Source organism: Lytechinus variegatus, chromosome 1, assembly GCF_018143015.1.
Source record: "Lytechinus variegatus isolate NC3 chromosome 1, Lvar_3.0, whole genome shotgun sequence".
Taxonomy (NCBI): Eukaryota; Metazoa; Echinodermata; class Echinoidea; order Temnopleuroida; family Toxopneustidae; genus Lytechinus; species Lytechinus variegatus.
The window spans coordinates 29,313,268-29,327,107 of record NC_054740.1 but is presented as its reverse complement, the minus strand read 5'-3'; the positions used below and the strand labels follow the sequence as shown (position 1 = coordinate 29,327,107).

The window sequence follows — 13,840 nt, the reverse complement described above, 5'->3', positions numbered from 1 at the left end:
ACTTGTCATAAGAGCCTTGCACGTAAACTTTAACATTGACCCGAAAATGACATTTGACTTAACCATGTGACCTCCGTCTGCAGCATCACATGCAGGTCCCCCAAGTCCTTCGGCTTATTATAATCACTCGGGTTTTGGATTTTTGGCGATTTTTTTTTATTTGCTTAACATAACAAACAAGCAAATCAGCCATGTGGCTCAACTATCCTAGAATAGATCCAGACTTCTACTGTTTTTATACGAGGACTCCGAGTCGGAACTTGCCATATCTGCCACGTCGATATTACATCGTCATTCCCATGTGCGGACATGCATGCAATTGCCCCAAGGCGGGACCCAGCCACGGTCGGACAAGGCATGCACCGGTAACGTGAGTCGAGCCGAGTTAGATCCCACGTTACAGTGCCAGTCAGTCCGCCGATATTTTATATCTGATTTTTCCTTCAAGGCATGATGGAAGATTGGCAGGTGATCGCCGATTGTGGTAAAATCGGGAGCCGATTTTAAAATCGGTTAATTAGAACAGGTACAATTACAATTTTAAAATTAATTTAAAATCGATTTCCAAAATCAATGGCCATTGGGTCCCTGTACAGATCGAGCTAGAACTTCGGTCTCTGTATTGGTGAGTGGAGCTAACGGAGTTCAGCGGAACAACGAACATTACAGAGACCGAAGCTTTTGGTCTAATTACGTATATATGCATTAAACCATGGATGGCTGGCTATGCATACCGCTGAAGACTGACTGGCACTGTAACGTGGGATCTAACTCGGCTCGACTCACGTTACCTTGCTCCATGCTACCGATGCACGCCGTGTCCGACCGTGGCCGGGTCCTGCCTTGGGGCAATTGCATGCAGGCATGCATGTCCGCACATGGGGATGACGATGTAATATCGATGTGGCAGATATGGCAAGTTCCGACTCGGAGTCCTCGTATAAAAACAGCAGAAGTCTGGATGTATTCTAGGATAATTGAGCCACATGGCTGATTTGCTTGTTTGTTTTGTTAAGCAGTAGGCGAGTGCATTTAATTTGAGGCACTTGCCGGCTTAAAACGAAAATAGAATTTCAATTTCATTTCATTTTCCCAGCGTGTTTGTCCCATTGAAGACAACTTTAGAAAAAAAATTGCATCCAAGTAAAAAAAAAAATCGCCAAAAATCCAAAACCCGAGTGTTTTCGAACGCGAACGCGACCCGAGTGATTATAATAAGCCAGTCCTTCTACCATCCAAGTATGGTTGAAAAGTGAATTATGGTTGTGGAATTAAGTGTAAAAAAAGAGCCTTGCATGTAAACTTTAACGTTGACCTGGAAATGACTTTTGACCTTATCATGTGACTTCCGACTGCAGCATAACATGCAGGTCTCTCAGGTCCATCTACCATCCAAGTTTGGTTGAAAAGCGACTTACGGTTGCGGAGTTAGGTGTCATAAGAGTCTTGCATGTAAACTTTATCGTTGACCAGGAAATGACCTTTGACCTCATCATGTGACCTCCGACTGCAGCATAACATGCAGGTCCCTCAGGTCCATCTACCATCCAAGTTTGGTTGAAAAGTGACTTACGGTTGCGGATCAAGTTAGGTGTCATATAGAGTCTTGCATGTAAACTTTAACGTTGACCTGAAAATGACCTTTGACCTTACCATGTGACCTCCAACTGCAGCATAACATGCAGGTCCATCAAGTCCATCTACCATCCAAGTTTGCTTGAAAAGCGACTCTCAGTTGTGGAGTGATGTGTCATTAGATTTGTGACGGAAGGACGACCGCCTTCACCTCTGGTGGGCGAGACAAAAAGGTTCAATTATTATCAACAACCAACATCAACACCACAAACGTAACTAATACAGTGCGTATAAAAAACGGGACTGTTTTGAAAAGTCTATAGAAAAAATTGTTTCAAAATATTATATCTATATATCTGCGATCTTATCCTTGAAATGCCATTTAGGAAATTGAAATTTGTTCATGCTTGAGCGAACACGGGACGTTTTAGTCGGGATTTCAAAATGGCAGAAATGAAAAATTTGATGATTAGACTTTTGGCTAACCAGCAGACTTTCTCTTTTCATTATCTTTGCCATAATTTTCGAATAATGCTGTCAAATTTCATTTATAAATTTATGTATACCTGAATTATTTTGGTTTTTTCATTCAAACTTCTTTTACCTTTGTATTTTCCTTCATAAGTAAGAAAAGGACTTTTTGTCAACCCAAGCAAAAAGATTTGCATTATTAACTGGGAAAACTTATTCAAATTGTATTTTATTATGTGAATCAAATATGTTATGGTACCTATAACAGACATGAATCCTATTTTCAAGGGGTTATTAAATTCTTCACCAAGTTTAATTATGTGCTTGACAGGACAAACAGGAAAGGATTCATGTCTTTCAATAGCAATGGTGTATTGAGTCAATTTGAAGGAGCAAGATTTGGCAGATCGGGTAAAATGTATCAAAAAGTTGTGAAGCGACTTTTTCATTAAAATATACAATTTTGTGATTTTGACATATTTCACTTTCTACGTTTTCTGTTATTTTTCTTTCCACCTTCTTTTTCTTGGTCATGATTTTTTTTAATGGGGGTGGGGGAGCAACCTAAGCCCCCAGCCATCAGTATGCCACTGTTCAAAGGCACCATAACCTTTGTAGCGCATAATGAATGGATTTGAAGAAAAAACATGCTCTCCCTAACTTCGGTTTAAAAAAATTGTTCTTGCCTAATGAAGGAATATTCAAACCTAAAAGAGAGAACATATTAGCAAGGAACAACAACAGAAATATTCAAGCAAATGAGTAGATCTAGAAATGAATTTTGACCGCAAAATTCGAAAACAATGGCAAAGATAATGAAAAGGTGAAGAGGAAGTCTGCTCATTAGCAAGAAGTCCGACCATCATATCATTTGATGCCATTTTGGCACAAGCCTCCTTTTTAACCCCAGACAAAAACATTCCATGTTTGCTCAAGCATGGACGAAACTAATGTTTTTAAATAACATTTGAAGGATAAGAACCAAGAGCACCTATTGACATCAAAATATAAAGATCATAATTTGAAACAAAAATTTTATAGAATTCAAATCTGTCCCGTTTTTTTTTTAGACGCACTGTAGAGATGTCAACCATCATCATCACTATCACCGCCACCAACCACCATTATGCATTACTGCCATCACCATTATCATCATTGTCATCACAATCAGTATCACACCATCGTCATCCATCACCACCACCATCATCACTGTCACCATCACATTCCCAATGATCATCCCCTTCATCAATGACCTCAAATCAACAACCACTAACTCTTGCTTTAATTCTGCTTTCATCATTTTTGCATCTCCCTCGTTTAAAATTTCTTCCCAGAAAGGTCACTTCTCATCATTTTCTTACATGTTTCATACACATCTCCCTGAATTTCACAACCCATGTACAAATCTGATTCATCTAACAGCTATAAATAAGACATGGCTATACACCAGTGAGTACATATATATATATATATATATACTGTATATACATGATTAAAAAATGAAACAAAGCAAAATGGATTAGCAAGCTATATAACGTTTTATTTCAAATATAAAATGTAAACATTATTATTGCAAAGTGTGATAAGATCTGTAACTCACAGGTCTTCATGGTACATTATTTTGACGACTGTTATTTACAGAATATATTCCAGTCAAGATTAATCAAAATAAAAAATGATTATTCTAGTATTGCAAAATTATGTTAAAATCTGTGACTCAAAATTTATTTCTATTATTCATATTATTGTAGACAATAGAATAAGCATCTGTTCAGTTACAATTTATCATAGCTCATGGTAGTTTAGAAGGATTCAGTAATATTACATACACATTCGTTAAGAGATTATTCCAATCAATTATCAAATTTAAGTGCAAAAAATATTTACTATATTTTTCTTGGTTCCTTTTTAAGCATTTACAAAAATCATTTCTTCTCAACCTGTTCAGCTAATCAGCTTCATCATATTTCTTTTCTTCCCCAGAGTCAATCATTAGTGATTGTTTATCACCAAATTACAAACAGTACATTGACAGGGGCTAGTTTTCACATCATACCTTCCACAACATTTAATAAGCTTTAACATTGCAATGAATGGGGATTTTCTGGGCTTTTTGTATTCCAGGGCAGTTCCCAAGCTCCAATAACATTCTTTCCGTGTCAGGATTGCCGTATAGCATACCAATAATTTCAGTAATAATACAATATAATATCACTAATGATGATGATGATGATATAATAAAGATGATAATAATCCAGCACCTGGTACATTCATCTTGAAGTCACTCTATGAAAGTACAAAAGCCCTGAATCCCTTTATATGATTACTTATTCAGGAAAACAATTGGTTCTTAAATTTCAACATTTTCATATTTTTAATATAACAGGATTCTTTTGTAATGGGCAGTAAATATACTTTGATAACAGAGGCATCACAAACCAAGATACAGTCAACGCACTCAAGTGAATTCAAACAACGAATAACCAAAATATTACATCTATTGTAATTAAACCATTCAATTCAAAAATCATAAAAAACAAGCGTTTTCATAATGTCAGTTATGCACAATTTTAGGCAATAATGTAACTTGTTCTTGGATGCTGAATGAGATTTTCATATTGATTCCAATCAGCTAACATTGGTATTTAACCTTCATAAATGTTAATAATCATTAAGATAAATGCTTTAAACAAGGGAAATTTCAAACATCTCAAACACAGAACAGGCCACCGGTTATTGGAATGTCATGGGTAATCTATCTATTTACAAGCAGTTTTCTATCAAAAATAGCACCCAGTTCATGATTAAAAAAGAATTCTAACAATAACAAAGGGAAGGAAACAAGAGAAGTGTCACTTCCTGTAAAGTAGCAGAACTGACCACTGAGTATCACTGATGTATAATCTATGCTCAATGGAACTCTTACCATCACTAGTATACCCAACAGTGGCAGAGCCCCCCCCCCCTCCCCCGAGATAAGTTTGACAACTTTTTTTTACATTGTCAGAAAATTTCTGCCCCATCAGATGAGATTTTCAAAGTTTGTTCATAATTACAAACTTTTGGCACCAAAATAATGACAAAGTACCTCAAACATGTTTGAGGTAGACATGAGATACAATATAGGAAATGATTTAAAACAATGTTTACCTTATAATTCAATTCAATGAAAATAATAATAGCTGGCTCTTTTTTATTGATTGATTGGATAATATGTCCATTAATTGCATCCAAGATAAAATCATACATTTAACTTGATAAAACAATATTAAAAAATATTATTAAGAGGCAAGGGATAATAAAGCAAAATACAGTTTCAGAGATAACAATAACAACAAATGAAAGCACAACATACATGTACTGGATGTGGGGACCAGCAAAGGCCAATGGCCTATCAAGGCTAGTTCCTAAAACATCATACAAAGAAATGAAGTGTACACCAATACAAAAAAGGTCAAACAGGCAACTGAAAATCTATTGAATGAATTATTGATTAATAAGACATGATTTGTATTGTCTATTAAAAAGAGACAATGACTGGCAAGATTTCCGCTCTGATTTCAAATTATTCCAATTCATAGATCCTCTGTGATTAATAATTGAACAAGAAAAATATCAGTACTTTGGCAAGTAGAGATCATTAAAATGTCTTGTTGCATATCTATTGGCTGCAATTTGAAAAATAAATGAAATCATTAAACCATTCAGGCCAAGCACTGTTAAAATACTGATACATAAATATGGCAACGCAGTAAACATTCAGGCCAAATATTGAGGTTAAAAAAAAATTGTAAGGGAAAGGCATGGTGACTTTGTTATTATTATAATAGCACGTTTCTGCAACAAGTATAACCCAATAAGTATTTTGGACAATTTCCCTTTTATATAGCACTTTTGCCTGAGGATACAAAGTGGTACTAAACTTACCTCGGTTTTAGCTAGAGCTACCATCACCGGAGCTCAGTGCATTCAAGGAATTAATCCTATCAGGTACCTCACCTGGATCATGTGCGGCACATTCAAAATCTCAACCCTCTGTTTGAATCCAGGGGGGGGTGGGCAGTACACATTGCTGTACACATGAATGACCAAATTATTTTCAAACATCTCCTAAACAAGTTTTTTTTCTGTGTGAAAAATAACCCCCTAAACAAGTTTTTCGCGGGCTTTATTTGGACAATTTGGCCCCAAAAGTTGTCGCCTGAATATTATGATCTCAGGGAAAAGGCTTGGGTAAAAACATATCCTAAACACGTTTGGCTGGTCTTTAAAAAAAAGCTTTGGAAAAAATATACCATAAATACAAATGACCCTGCGATTGACCACTGACCAGTCTTTCAAAACCACCCTTTTCTTGAATATCGTTGTTTTGATACCCTTAACAAGTGCACGTGCGACCCGTGTCCTTAACATACTGAAAAAACACCCCTTTAAACACTTTTTTTTGGTCACACAATAAATATGCTAAAGTAAAAATAAAGGCACAGTTAATATCAACGGTCAATTACAAGCATCAACATTCTGAAAACAATGAAAAATTTTGTAAGTTCCGGAATGTTGAACTTTATATCAAATCCTGTCAGTAAGTAATTGATCAGTAATTTCCTTTCTGTCTTCATCATAAAACAAGGCAACTTAAAAAAAAGACTTTTCTGTCCATATATTGGTCTGGATTTCCATGTGACCTCGCATTGTCTTGACTAGGAATACATTTTATAGACCATTTACAAACAAGCTTGTGATAACTCAGGTTAAAAACTCAACCAAATGAATTAAACATACATCAAAGTCAATTCAATCGGTTGCCCAAGTATGGAATGGGCTGAAAATTTCAGGATATGAACGTCATCAGTAACTTTCCAATAATCATATAATAAAAATGTTCAAACAGTTATTTTTCATAGAAAATATTAACATTACCAAGAGAGGGCGCTTGATTTAGAATTAGAAAATATACAACATATTGTTTGAAATATGAAATATTATGATTTTCTCGTCATTGTCATGTGAAATGAAGTTTCATTCCTCCCTGAACACGTGGAATTCCATTATTTTAACATTTTGTGCTTCTGGCAAGGAGGTCCTAATCATCAAATTCGTAAAAATTGAAATATTTTGTAATTCAAACAATAAAAAACAAAAGAAATAGTGAGTGAGTGACATCATCGACTCATTTGGATGTAACTGGCTCGTTAATATAACTATTTTGTTAAAAGTAAGCGAAACTTTGAAATGTCATAACTTTCTTATTTTACATCCGATTTTGATGAAATCTTCAGCATTGTGCTTGTCTGATTTTTCTCTAATGATTCAAATCAACATTTTTCTGAAGTGGGCTTGACCTTTAACTTCTATTCTGCCGAGGCTTATAGGCACGTTCGGAAGACATTTGATTTGCAACTACCCCATCCTTCAGATGGCCTGCCAGGATTTACCGATGAGGCTTTTCACCCTGAAAGTGAATGAGGCCAAAGATGCTTTAACGACCGGTGAGGTAATGGAGTGTAGCTTGCTGGAGAAGAATCGGGGTGGACTTGTCAGAGCATCATGTGATGTCATCAAAGTTTGCGAGGCAACAGAGCGCTGCATCCAGCGGCTGCTTGTGACCACATCGGGAAAGCTACCACAAGGCAATGGCTTAAACCAAGCTGTTTGTTCTGCAGTACTTAGTGATGTTGGTCATCTCTGTTTATTTGCCACCTTATCTAGCATATCGTCGCACGCACCATGAACCGTCCTCTCTGTGCACTTTGATGCGAAATTTATTTTGGCAGAAAACCCATTTACGGAAAAGCTTTTTTTAAATCAGGCAATAAGTGTAACTACAAGGAAAGCAAATTATTAACCGGTGTCTTTGTTGAAAAGTTCAGGTTCCAAAGTTTCATCCAGTATCTTTATATTTTCTTGAAGTGAATTATTTATGCTAAAGTGGGCATTGTAACAGAGAGGACGGATCGTGGTGAAATCGCAAGGCGCGATAGCACACTGTATCTATTCAATATGCATGTAACTGACACTTTTTTCACCAATAAATAAGAACTGTGTATTTTACAAATTTGAGGAAATGTGAAGAATCTTAGTTTGGTTGTTAAGTGTATGCAATCAGTATTTATATAAGACGATCTTCAAATGTATGTATCTTTCACAATGACTTCTGCATGGGTGTGATAAGATAGCAGAAATTTCTTGCACTGTAATTCTGTAGTCAACCAGGTTGAATTTTTTTTGAAGGAATAAACTAAATGAAGGAATTCTTGCCTAAAGGTATTTTAGGACTTTATAGCCTTATTTATTGAATAACTTGAGAAAACTATCTTATTTCATTACATACACATATTTTTACGGAGCCCCTCAGGTGATATGTCAATTTTTTCCATAAATCGTTCCCTCCACATACTAACTCGTTCCCTCGACTTGAATGCGCAGCAGTCATTTTTTTTCAGCTCAGCTTGAGTATGAGTACGTACATGTGAAAATCTGCATGGATGAATTGGGGGTAGATGCACAGGGTGTATCCAGAGATGCTTCTTCGCTAGTATTTGCACCCAATTACCCCCATTGGACTTGTCAAAATTACCTGCATATCTTCCCGCGATGTTCCCCCCACCTTTGATAAAGGTGCATGAAGTTTATGCTCGTCTCAAACGCCTCAATGCTTCAAAGGCAACGCACCCTAATGACATCCCTATTAGACTGATTAAGGAATTTGCATTGGAACTTTCTTCACCCCTCACCAAAATCTACAACGATTGTCTACGTTCTGGTTATTTTCCCTTGATTTGGAAGAATGCTTCAGATTGTCCCGTCCCGAAAGTTCCCAATGTGAGAGATTTCTCTCAACTAAGGCCGATCTCAGTAACGCTAGCTTTCGCAAGGATCTTTGAAAATTTCCTGGCTGAATGGCTTACTTCAGACCTTGGACATCGCATGGATTGTTCACAGTTTGGCAACTTGAAAGGTAGTTTCATCAATCATTACCTTGTGAGCTTTTTAGATGTCATCCAGCGCAATCTTGATAAGCAAGGACACTATGCAAATCTATGTGCTGTTGATTTTAAGAAGGCCTTCGATCTCATTAATCACACATTAGCTATCCAGAAGCTGATTGGTTCTGATGTGGATACCTCTATTCTTCCAACCATCTGCAGCTTCCTGACTCATCGCTCTCAAGCAGTGCGTTATCAAAGACTTCAAGTGCTCTGAACCTCACGTGCGGAGTCCCCCAAGGGACAAAGTTGGGTCCTGTCATTTTTTCTTGCCATGATCAACGATGCCGCCTTAACCACTAATAATCGTTGGAAATACGTGGATGACCTGAGTCTTCTTGAAGTTGTTCGGAAGAACCAAATAGGTGTCATGCAGAGCCATATTGATGCCCTGAGCGATTGGTGTGTTGAAAACGATATGAAATTGAAACCTGAGAAATGTAAAGCTATGCAGTTCAGCTTCATGAAATCTCCTCCTCCTAAAGAGCCTCTTCATATCAATGATTGCCGTTTGGATGGGTGGAATCCTTGGTGTAACTTGGAATCACGATCCAGTCAAATCTTAAGTTTGATTGTCTGGTTGAGCTCATGATCTCTCGTACAGCGCGGCGTTTCTATATTCTTAATGTTCTTAAGAAGCATGGAGCAAGTGTAGATGATTTGGTGACCATCTTCAAAGTCTACATTCGCCCACTTTTAGAATTTGGATCACCAGTTTGGAGTTCGAGTCTTACTGCGGCCCAGTTGGAAGAACTAGAACGTGTTCAAAAGCGAGCTCTACGTTGCATTGCATTTCCGAATGTTCTACCTTATTTCGATCAGCTAACGTTGTATGGACTAAAAACTCTCAAAGAACGTAGAGATGACCTCTTGCTTTGTTTTGGACTTGGGTTACTAAAATCTGAGCGTCATCGAGATATGCTCCCCCCTACCAGAAGATCCCAGTCGGGCTCGAATGTCCAGCTCCGGAACTCTGAACGCTTGGACATACCATTTTGCAGAACTCGAAGATACAAACAATCCGCGATACCACATATTGTATCTATACTGAATTCATAATGATTTTGTTGTATTTTTTAATATTATCACAAACCTTGCTCAATCCTTTTTTTTCACTTTCCTTTTTGTTTTCCCTTTTCTGATCTTTTTTCCACTTTTTTCTCCTTTCTTATCCCATTCTTTCTTCACCTTCCTCTTTTACTTTATCTCAAGCGTGTAAATGAGCTTACTGTGATTTTGATTTTGTACAATATTGAAAGCTTGTTACTGCCATATTTTACGTGTTAATATTTGAAATTGTAATGTTTTCTGAACCGGTTTTTATTCCCCGGCGATTCGCACAATTTTTATTTTTTAGATCAAATGAATGTAACAGTTAACTCTAATGTATGTATATACCAAATTTTAATTCGTGCCAATGCCCATCTTTCTTGCCATTTTCTCATCAACCACACGTTTCACCTTTTTTTCTCTTCATTGACGCATTCTTGGCATTTTTTTATCACTTACTGATTTTTTTACAAGGTTAAAACCAGCTTTGCGTCTATTTTTTCCTACTATCTTTCCCCCATCTGTTGGTCTTCTTTTCCATTTTTTGCCTTCATCTGCCCCTCCTTTACCTTTTTTCATTTCTGTTTTTTTTCCACCCACTCTATTCCCTTGTCACTCTTTTTTCATCATTCGTCCTATCTCATCCTTTATTTTTCTTTCTCTTCCTTTTCTCATTTGTTTTTTATATTTATGATTCCCGTAATATTGGTTCCCTCTCACGATCTCTCTCCCTTTCTCTTTTCCCCCTTTATTTTTGTCCCCGTATTACATGGTTATACATGTAATATATCATTTTATGCCCTAGTTGCGTTCTGTTCGAATTACACTTTCACACTTCTTGACATTTGTACATGCTTCATTGATCAATATGTTACTTTTTAAAGTTTCTTTTTTTTTCTTCTTTTGGTATATATCTTTTATGATTGTGTAATATGATTATCGGTTGGTTGTAATTTTTTGCTTTTATTTCATCTTTATAATATTGTACTTTGCCTTTGTTTATACTGTGCACTAGATTTGTCAGTCTTAGGACTGTTTTGCCAGTTTTCTTATTGAATAAATACCATACTACATGTTTTGGGGAAATGTTTTTCAGCACTTAATCTGATGGGGAAGATGTCAGAATTCCAGCATTATGCCCCGAGTTAGGCAGTGAGGAGTGGAATGCAGTTGGGCAAATATTAGTAAAGGGTTACCTGGAACACAAAGTGTTTCCTATGAAGCTAGCACCTGCTTTTTTGTAGCTTTGTTGTTCGGAGAAGAGCAAGTCACACAAGATGTTTTGTTTAAGCTCCTTCATGCTGTACGTATGCGATGCAGACAGATCAGCTGTACAATAAGCACTTGATGGCAGCTTGACAGAAGATGAGAAAGAGGCTATGGTAGATTTGCTGTCCAGATAAGGGGCCAACATTCCACAAGAGGAAGAAGCTGCAGGCACAATCCACCAATTGGCACACAAGTGCATGATCCAAAATGGAAATTATGCATTGCAGTGCATGAGGGATGTTGTTCGATTTGGACTTCAGTCAAAGTTTGAAAATCCTCCTGCAGCTCTTGATTTGTACAAGGAGCTGGCTCCTACAGCAAAGGGAATCAATTTATTCAGTGCAGTTACAACAACAAGGGAGGAAAGCCAGTCACTAAGATACCTTACCCACTATGTCCGAGCTCTGGATCGCAAAACACTTGAGAAGCTTCTGCACTTTATCACTGGTTCACAAGTCACGAGCGTATTGAAAATAACCATTCAATTAACAGCAATAGAGGGCTTGGCCAGAAGGCCAGTAGCTCACATCTGTGGGCCTACACTGGAAGTTCCCTCCACTTACCCAAGCTATAGTGAATTCGACAAGAATGGGATAGTGTTAAGCTGTGGGTCTCTAAAATGGACTTTGGCTGAATGATGCTGTTCTTTTTGGTGTTTTTGATGTATTTGCCTAACCAAGAATCTTAATAATTGAACTTCTTAGGATTTTTAAATATATCCACCATAACAAATCAGTGATAATAATGATTCAATGAACAGTAGAAGCTTGATAATTACAGCAATATTCTTGTGCCCAGGTATTTTTGTTTGTCAGAAGAGATAATTGTTAAGCATGTGCACTCATGTACTACAGAAAAATAAGACAGAAGTAGCTCACTTTTTATGGTACAGAAAAAAGACGCACTTGGCAATTTGAAACTGCGCTTACCATAAATTGAAAGTTACTTGATTTTGGGTATTCAGATATTTAGATTATATGTATGATGGCTTCACTGCTCATTCACGAAAGCGCAATTACCTGGAAAATATTTGTGCCCAGGTATTTTTGTTTGTCAGAAGAGATAATTGTTAAGCATGTGCACTCATGTACTACACGAGAGAATTTCTTGAATGCTCAAGAGTCCGATCAGGGCAGCCGTGCTAAAGCCAGGGTAATAGTATGCACTATAAATGAAGTGCTTAAAAACATTTGTATTCAACGCTTTACATATGTTGCATATTATTATTGCCAAACCCTGGTAGGTGTTTCATAAAGCTGTTTGTAAGATACGAATGACTTTACGCACGACTGGTAACCCTTTCTCATGCCAAGTGATATCCCTATGTAATTGAGTTAAGACCCAAGATCATGTTCCAGTAGTGTGTAAAGTTGTGCGTAACTTTACAAATAGCTTTATGAAACAACCACTTGAACTGAACCAATACTGTGATATTACACTGAGCATGCTCAGTTCAGTGCTATATAGGGAGCAAGCTTCAGTTTATGATTTAGCCCACGCACCAATGCAAATAAGCATGCTGGGGCTAAAAGATGTTAAATGCTCTGTGGGTGAAATTAACACTCAGGATTTGTTGGCCCATCATTGCTGGCCCCTGGGTCAAATACATGTACAACCCCTGGCAAAGTTAGCCCACCTTTGAGAATTAAGGCCTGTATGGTTGTCTATTGTACTCTTTTTAATTCTTTCCAAACATGCTTTCATCATAGAAGATGAGGTTAAGTGGTCAAACAGGTAAGGAATCCCTCCATCCACGTTTGAGCCTCATGTGTAAATCTTGGACTAAGTCAGAAAAGTCTGAATTGTCTGCAACATTGTCGTTTTCAAGTGGATCTGTTGCCAACACATAAAGCTCCCTGGCGTGAACATCCTCCCAATCCCCCTGAAAAGTTGAATGGTTAAATCCGATCCACTCTGTGAAATGATAGTCCACAGTGCGCATGGAATAACCCATTATGGTGATGTTGACTAGATGGGGTAGGTCAGACTGGTATGTTGGCACATCCCCTGGTCTTGGGTATTGACTGAAGGTAGCATTCTTCCATCGGGTGTAAGAACTCCCTTTCCTAGACAAATCTCCCACTATGAGGGGTGCAAAGCTTACCCCTTCTGTGCAAAAATCAACCTTGAATGGATTTGGAGGGCAAGTATTTGGCACTGGAAGTCCGGCTAATTCTGCAAGAGAGGGGAACATATCTACCAACTCAACAAATTCTTTCACAACTTTACCCCCTTTCAGACCATGAGAATACCTTGTTTCGCGTAACGTTTTGTTATCGAGTAGATTTCTCAGAGGAAACTTCTTCGTCATTTGTTTATCTCCAACTCCTGGTACATGAACCATAAGCGGGACCCGTGTGGCCAATTCAAAGTTTGAGAACTTACACCATTCTGAATGCTCACCCAGCTGCCATCCTGATAGAAGAAAAGCAAAATAGTTATATGTTAATTTCTTTCAACATTTCAACATTTTGTGCAATCGCTACATG

At 37.4% G+C, this 13,840-nt stretch overlaps 1 protein-coding gene and 1 pseudogene across 4 annotated transcripts in view; one reads left to right on the top strand and one right to left on the bottom strand.

Annotated features, from left to right (window-relative positions):
* Positions 1-10,999: 10,999 nt before the first annotated feature.
* Positions 11,000-13,840, bottom strand: part of LOC121410664 (iduronate 2-sulfatase-like) — a 38,024-nt gene continuing 35,183 nt past the window's right edge. For all 4 annotated transcript variants that reach the window (XM_041602907.1, XM_041602915.1, XM_041602899.1 and 1 more), the window contains one exon: positions 11,000-13,766. In XM_041602907.1, coding sequence (XP_041458841.1) covers positions 13,078-13,766 — 689 coding nt within the window. In that variant the 3' untranslated portion in view covers positions 11,000-13,077. The remainder of the gene's footprint in view (positions 13,767-13,840) is intronic.
* LOC121410703 lies at positions 11,186-12,446 on the top strand (annotated as a pseudogene).